Consider the following 8,101-nt stretch of genomic DNA (forward strand, 5'->3'; position numbering starts at 1 on the left):
TTGTATTTATGTATCACCACTGGGGTTTTCGGCTGAGTCCACAGGCCCTACTTTGTCCTCGTCCCCTTTCCCCCAGCAGTCTTCTGAAGCAGCAGTGTGTTTACATCCCATGCAGGTAGAGGTCTTCCTAGTGGTCCCCTTAGGCCAGGCTTCCTGGAGTCCCCAGGGCCTGGAGCAGGAGGCTGGACTTGTCTGACAACTGTGCGTGTTGTTGCAGGGCAGCCAGGGTGACAGCAAGAATGCCAAGAAAAAGAACAACAAGAAAACCAACAAAAATAAAAGCAGCATCAGCCGGGCCAACAAGAAGAAGCCCAGTATGCCCAACGTGTCCAACGACTTATCCCAGAAGCTTTATGCCACCATGGAGAAGCACAAAGAGGTGAGAACAGGCCACAGTGCCTGGAATTTGTGCCCGTCTGGGCCGAGATAAATGAGGGGGGTTACTGAGAAGCCACAACCCTGTCCTTGGCCAAGAGGAGGGAGAAGGCATGGTAGCACTTGACCAGCCCCTAGAAGACAGAGCAAGCTGGTTGAATAACACCACTCAATGCATCACCAAGTCACTTCATCCCCAGGGAGTTGGGCCTTGGAAACAAACCTGGGACAGCACTTGTCAGGCTCAGCACAGTCTCAGTTCTGCAGGCTGGGTAGCCCCAGGCCCTCCAGGACCAGGCCCCCTCTCTGTGGACTGACCTGCTCCTACCGTTCTTCCTGCAGGTCTTCTTTGTGATCCATCTCCATGCCGGGCCTGTCATCAACACGCTGCCCCCTATTGTTGACCCTGACCCCCTGCTCAGCTGTGACCTCATGGATGGGCGTGATGCCTTTCTCACCCTCGCCAGGGACAAGCACTGGGAGTTCTCCTCCCTGAGGCGGTCCAAGTGGTCCACACTGTGCATGTTGGTGGAGTTGCACACCCAGGGCCAGGACCGCTTTGTCTACACCTGCAATGAGTGTAAGCACCACGTGGAGACACGCTGGCACTGCACCGTGTGCGAGGTAGGCCCGAACCTCCTTCTCTGTGTCTGTGCTCTGACAGGGCTTCTGGCAGAGCTGGCGTGGTCCACGGGTCTGGGGCCCCTGTGGCTGCTCCCCAGCCCTCTTCAGGCCTAGTGTTTGCATTTTAGATTGAACTGTTAAGACAGTTGCCATTTCCCAGGGTAGAACAAGTGACCACTGGTCCTCTCAGGGTGTTGCTGGTTGCAAGATTTTTATTTTTGAGTTCACAAATAAGAGGATCCAGCTCTTATTGGTTGGGTTTCTGCCACGTGCCTGCACTCAGCGCAACACCACATGTTCAGGGTAAGACAAAGTCCAGTCTCCCTTCCCAGAGCCTGATCTGCTCCTCACCAAACTGAGCATGATGCTGGCGCCGTTAACACGAGTCCAGGGCGCACACACCCCTTGGCAGGACAGGCTTCCTGGGAGTCCATGAGCACTGACTCGTCCAGGATGAGGAGATTTGTCATTTTATTTCCTGTTTCGTTAACCCTGCCTCTGTGTCGGCACACCCACAGGCCTTGTGGTGCCTGAGCAGGCGTATAAGGAGAGCAGGAGAGGTGCTGGTGGTGGTTTGGTTCTGCCAGATCTGCCAGGTTCCCCTTCCCTGTTGTCAGCCAAGGTCCCTGTGGTCAGGGCTCTGGTTCCCTTCTCCCTTGTCCTGGTTGGTACCCTATGGCCGTGCTACATTGGCTCTCACCCTACAGAGGTCTTGGCCCTTGCATGGAGGGGTGGGATCTGTCTCTTGCACAGACGGGTCCCTCACATGGGGTGAATCAGTCTTTGGTGGGCCCCCCACCTGCCTCCTGCAAATGGTCATTGACTCCTGCCCCATGCTCTCCTTGCCTGTCAGTGTTGGCATCCAGGATGGTTCCCACAGTCATGGGCCCACAGGAGTGGTTCTGGGACTTTTTTACTATGCATTTTAGAGATGTGGTGGGGAGAGAGAGAGAGAGAGAGAGAGAGAGAGAGAGAGAGAGAGAAGGGTGATGGGAGGAGCAAGAAGCATCAACTCCCATATGTGCCTTGACCAGGCAAGCCTGGGTTTCGAACCAGCAACCTCAGCATTCCAGGTCGATGCTTTTACCCACTGCACCACCACAGGTCAGGCCAAGCAGGGCCTTTGTAAAGTCCTCGTCTTTATTTCCTGCTTTCTCCAGCCTCCTTTTGTTTTCCCTCTCATTTCCTATTGCTGGGGTTTTTACATTCTTTCTAAGGAAAGTTTATCAGTCCTGGTCATAGGGCTCCATTCTCTGTTCTAGCACTTGTCTCAGTCGCAGTTGTAGGTGGCTTTTAGAAACCTCAGGAGGGGCATTCTGTCACTGGTCTGAGCGCAGGCTTTCCTCCTGATGAAGGCCTCTCGGCCCCTCTTCCACTGTGAGGATGTGCTGAGGGCACCCAGCAGCCCTGGAAAGAGGAGGGCCAGTCTCGAGGAACTTGGGTCTGTGGTACTGCAGGCGCTCGCATGCTGCCTGGGAGGAAATAGGCGCAGCGTCAGTCATTCCTTTGCTGTCAAGCTTCCCAGACCGCGCATGGGGGCAGGAGGGCTGGATGCCATTCCTAGGGTGCAAAGGAAGGAAGGATAGGGGGACCAGTATCCACCAACATACCCAAAAGCCTTGGATGGACATGAAGTCACATACCCTACACGTGGGGGAGCCCATTCACCTGCTCACACAGTGTGAGACACAGGTTGGGAAGGACCACGGGGCTTTGGGAGAGGGCAGGGTAAGGGCAGGATTCCGTGGTCAGTGGAGACGTCCATAGATTCCGTGGTCAGTGGAGACGTCCAGGTTGTGAGGGCGTTCCTAGGAGTGAAGGTTCCAGGGGGTGGCTGGGTGGTCCGGTCCTGCTGGGCCGTGTGCTGAGGCTGGCCTGACCCCTTTCCTTCTCTGCAGGACTACGACCTTTGTATCAACTGCTACAACACGAAGAGCCACACCCACAAGATGGTGAAGTGGGGGCTGGGCCTGGACGACGAGGGCGGCAGCCAGGGTGAGCCGCAGTCCAAGAGCCCCCAGGAGTCCCGGCGCCTGAGCATCCAGCGCTGCATCCAGTCCCTGGTGCACGCCTGCCAGTGCCGCAACGCCAACTGCTCGCTGCCGTCCTGCCAGAAGATGAAGCGGGTGGTGCAGCACACCAAGGGTTGCAAGCGCAAGACCAACGGAGGCTGCCCGGTGTGCAAGCAGCTCATCGCCCTCTGCTGCTACCATGCCAAACACTGCCAAGAAAACAAATGCCCCGTGCCCTTCTGCCTCAACATCAAACACAAGCTCCGCCAGCAGCAGATCCAGCACCGCCTGCAGCAGGCGCAGCTGATGCGCCGGCGGATGGCCACCATGAACACCCGCAACGTGCCTCAGCAGAGTCTGCCTTCCCCTACCTCAGCGCCGCCCGGGACCCCCACGCAGCAGCCCAGCACACCCCAGACACCACAGCCCCCCGCCCAGCCCCAGCCCTCACCTGTGAGCATGTCACCAGCCGGCTTCTCCAGTGTGGGCCGAACCCAGCCACCCACCACGGTGTCCGCCGGGAAGCCCAGCAACCAGGTGCCAGCCCCGCCGCCGCCCGCCCAGCCCCCGCCTGCGGCAGTGGAGGCAGCCCGGCAGATCGAACGGGAGGCCCAGCAGCAGCAGCATCTCTACCGGGTGAACATCAACAACGGCATGCCGCCGGGGCGCACGGGCATGGTGACCCCGGTGAGCCAGATGGCCCCTGTGGGCCTGAATGTGCCCCGACCCAACCAGGTCACCGGGCCCGTCATGCCCAACCTGCCCCCTGGGCAGTGGCAGCAGGCGCCCATCCCCCAGCAACAGCCAATGCCAGGCATGCCCAGGCCCGTGATGTCCATGCAGACCCAGCCGGCCGTGGCTGGACCGCGGATGCCCAATGTGCAGCCACCCCGGAGCATCTCGCCTGGCGCCCTGCAGGACCTGCTGCGGACCCTGAAGTCTCCCAGCTCCCCGCAGCAGCAGCAGCAGGTGCTCAACATCCTCAAGTCAAACCCTCAGCTGATGGCAGCTTTCATCAAACAGCGCACGGCCAAGTACGTGGCTAGTCAGCCCGGCCTGCAGCCCCAGCCCAGCCTCCAGGCTCAGCCCGGCCTGCAGCCCCAGCCTGGCCTACATCAGCAGCCCAGCCTGCAGAACCTGAACGCCATGCAAGCCGGCGGCCCGCGGCCTGGTGTGCCTCCGCAGCAGCAAGCAATGGGAGGCCTGAACCCCCAGGGCCAAGCCCTGAACATCATGAACCCGGGGCACAATCCCAGCATGGCGACTATGAACCCACAGTACAGAGAGATGCTGCGGAGGCAGTTGCTACAGCAGCAGCAGCAGCAGCAACAGCAGCAGCAGCAGCAACAGCAGGGCAGTGCTGGCATGGCTGCAGGTATGGCCAGTCACAGCCAGTTTCAGCAGCCTCAAGGACCTGGAGGCTACCCCCCAGCCATGCAGCAGCAGCGGATGCAGCAGCACCTGCCCCTGCAGGGCAGCTCTATGGGCCAGATGGCAGCTCAGATGGGACAGCTTGGCCAGATGGGGCAGCCCGGGCTAGGAGCAGACAGCACCCCTAACATCCAGCAAGCCCTGCAGCAGCGGATTCTGCAGCAGCAGCAGATGAAGCAGCAGATTGGGTCCCCAGGCCAGCCCAACCCCATGAGCCCCCAGCAGCACATGCTCTCAGGACAGCCACAGGCCTCGCACCTCCCTGGCCAGCAGATGGCCACATCCCTAAGTAGCCAGGTGCGGTCTCCGGCCCCTGTCCAGTCTCCGCGGCCCCAGTCCCAGCCTCCACATTCCAGCCCGTCACCACGGATACAGCCCCAGCCTTCACCACACCATGTCTCGCCCCAGACTGGTTCCCCCCACCCAGGACTCGCAGTCACCATGGCCAGCTCCATAGATCAGGGACACTTGGGGAACCCCGAACAGAGTGCAATGCTACCACAGCTGAATACCCCTAACAGGAGTGCGTTGTCCAGTGAGCTGTCCCTGGTCGGCGACACCACAGGAGACACCCTAGAAAAGTTTGTGGAGGGTTTGTAGCATTGTGAGAGCATCACTTTTTTTTCCTTTCATGTTCTTGGACCTTTTGTATGGAAATCCAGGCATCTAGGTTCTTTTTATTCCTAGATGGAACTGCTACTTCCAAGCCATGGAAGGGTAGATTGCTGTTTAAAGAAACAATACAAAGAATATATTTTTTTGTTAAAAACCAGTTGATTTAAATATCTGGTCTCTCTCTTTCTCTCTCTCTCTCTCTGTTTTTATTTTTTGTTTTTGTTTTTTGTTTTGGGGGAGGGGGGTTTGTTTGGATTTTTTTGTCATCGCTGGTGACTCATGCCTTTTTTTAACGGGAAAAACAAGTTCATTATATTCATATTTTTTATTTGTATTTTCAAGACTTTAAACATTTATGTTTAAAAGTGAGAAGAAAAATAATATTCAGAAACTGATTCCTGAAATAATGCAAGCTTATAATGTATCCCGACAACTTTCTGATGTTGCGGGAAGATTTTTTTCTATTGTGAACTCTGTGGGCGTTCTCCAAGTATTACCCCTGGACGATAGGAATTGGCTCCTGCGTGCACACGTACACACCCACACATCTATCTATACATACTGGCTTAAGCCAAACTCTTGTCTTGCAGATGTAGAAATTGTTGCTTTGTTTCTCTGATAAAACTGGTTTTAGACAAAAAATAGGGATGATCACTCTCTTAGACCATGCTAATGTAATAGAGAAGAGCATTCTTTTCTTTCTTCTATGTGAAACTTGAAATGAGGAAAAGCAATTCTAGTGTAAATCATGCAAGCTCTATAATTACTATAAATAAGAAGATTCAAGAAGATTCAATCACTGTATAGAACGGTAAAGTACCAACTCATTTTCTTATATCATATTGTTAAATAAACTGTGTGCAACAGACAAAAAGGGTGGTCCTTCTTGAATTCATGTATATGGTATTAACACTTAGTGTTCGGGGTTTTTTGTTATGAAAATGCTGTTTTCAACATTGTATTTGGACTATGCATGTGTTTTTTTCCCCATTGTATATAAAGTACTGCTTAAAATTGATATAAATTACCGAAGTTTTTAACATGTATTCTGTTCTTTAAGATCCCTGTAAGAATGTTTAAGGTTTTTATTTATTTATATATATTTTTGGAGTCTGTTCTTTGTAAGACATGGTTCTGGTTGTTTGCTCATAGAGGAGAGACGGGAGCTGAATCCTGGTGGTCATACTGGTGGCAGCCAGGCTCAGCCGAGACCTAGAAGGTTCTGTTTCCAGTACTGAGACGGTCAGCTCAGTGATGACTGCACACATTAGATGCTCATGGGGAGCTTCACCCACGGAGTTAGGGAAACAAATGGGTCAGAAAAAATACTTTGCCTCCTGTCCACCCCTCCTGTTTTACCCAGCCCAGCCCAGCAACCAGAGTGGGGAGGGTTCCTGCAGTTTTCAGTCCCCCCTTCTTCCTGTATATTGGTCCCAGAATGGTGCATAGGGGGCCCCAGGGGCAGGACCTGGTTCCTGGCCTCCCCCTGGAAGTCTTTGTTTAGTAGGGAAGAATGCCACCATGCAGTATGTCCTGCCATGACCTCCAACACGGCTGGACAGAGTTTTAGCCCTTCCTTCTCCATCCTCTAGAAACAGCAAGGTGGTGTCCTGGAGGCTGCTGAGGGCAACGACTATGGAGCCCTGGCCACCAGCCCCACTATGGTGAGAAGAGGCCTCCAGCTTCCAGGGACACCTGTGCTCTGGCACCTGCTCTCACCTCTCCCCTCTGCATCCAGTTCCAGGTGCTTGAACTAAGGGAGTGACACTTGAGTTCCTGAATGCTGTAAAATCACACCCAAGAGAAGGACGCTGCCAGGAGAGTTGAAGCTAGTCCTCTAGACTGCCCCATCCCAGGGCAGTGGTGAGCCGAGTTCTGTCTCATCCCTCATCCACCAACTGGAGAGAGGTCTAGATCAGGAGTTGTGGTGGTAAATTAAGAAATCAGGGCCCAAATAGCTTTTTTGGCCCTGTATTCACAGAAATATTTCAAAATACTTGATTCAGGAAACTAAATTTGGGGAAACTTTCTCTGAGAAATTTGTTTTAGCACAGAGCTTACTTAGAATCTTGGGTTTTACTTAGAATCTTGTAGATTAATTAAGTCAAATTTGAATAAGACTGTCTAGCACCACCATCTCCACCCTTTCCAAGAAGGAAAGCAAGGACATGGCCCTCCAGAGATTTGGCCATCCCCGCTCGGCCTCAGCCTGCCCACTTCTTGCACCCATGACCCTCTTTTTTCCCCAGTTGGAAAGCCCTGACCCCGTATTCAGATAAAAGGGGTGAGCTGTCGAGCCCTGGAGGAGCAGCTCCAGGCCCAAACTGGATGTGCAGCCCTTCAGCAATGGGAGGCATCTTTCTCGGTGATCCTGGAACCCAAAACTGTACTGACGTCATCTTGGAGTCGACGTCCCTGCAATCCAGATGCCAAAGGATGTGGCTGAGAGTGTGGTGTGTGGGTGCCCATCCTGCGCTTGGCGTAGGGAAATTTCTGTAAGAGCTTGAAAGCCCAGATGCTGTGTCTCAATGCTGTATACTTAGGAGGAGAAGAAAAAAAGTCCTATATTTGTGATCAAAAAGAGGCAACTTGAAATGTGCTGGTGTTTATAATAAAAACTGGTAAAACTGCTTGGATTCAAAGATGGCTCCAGTTGGCTAGTGACCCTTAGAACTAGCTTAGCAGCTAGTCAGCCTAAGACTGAAAGGGCCTGGTTGAGTTTGTCTAGTGTGTGTGTTGGATTATGTTTTTGAAAACTTGGCATGTTAAAAGCAGGAATTTAATGCAACCACTGGAAAACCTGAGATGGAGAGGCTTCTATTTCTAAGATCTCAGGCTGAAGACAATTCTCCTTTTGATAGCTATAAAATGAGACCAAAACTTTCATTTAGGAAAAGAGCATTTAGCACTGCATGGGAAAATGGGCTACTCTGACCAAGGAAAGTCCTTTGAGGAAGGAGCTGAGTGCCAGGAGGTAGCCATTGTGCCAACAGGAAGCTCTTCACCCAAGAACAGTGCTGGGAAGTAGACACTGCAGCCATGCC

At 53.4% G+C, this 8,101-nt stretch overlaps 1 protein-coding gene across 2 annotated transcripts in view; it reads left to right on the forward strand.

Moving 5' to 3' along the window:
• Nucleotides 1-7,686, forward strand: part of CREBBP (CREB binding protein) — a 159,694-nt gene extending 152,008 nt beyond the window's left edge. For both annotated transcript variants that reach the window (XM_066275080.1, XM_066275081.1), the window contains 3 exons: nucleotides 218-379; nucleotides 718-999; nucleotides 2,898-7,686. In XM_066275080.1, coding sequence (XP_066131177.1) covers nucleotides 218-379; nucleotides 718-999; nucleotides 2,898-5,042 — 2,589 coding nt within the window. In that variant the 3' untranslated portion in view covers nucleotides 5,043-7,686. The remainder of the gene's footprint in view (nucleotides 1-217; nucleotides 380-717; nucleotides 1,000-2,897) is intronic.
• The last annotated feature ends 415 nt before the right edge of the window (nucleotides 7,687-8,101 follow it).

Source organism: Saccopteryx bilineata, chromosome 4, assembly GCF_036850765.1.
Source record: "Saccopteryx bilineata isolate mSacBil1 chromosome 4, mSacBil1_pri_phased_curated, whole genome shotgun sequence".
Taxonomy (NCBI): domain Eukaryota; kingdom Metazoa; phylum Chordata; class Mammalia; order Chiroptera; family Emballonuridae; genus Saccopteryx; species Saccopteryx bilineata.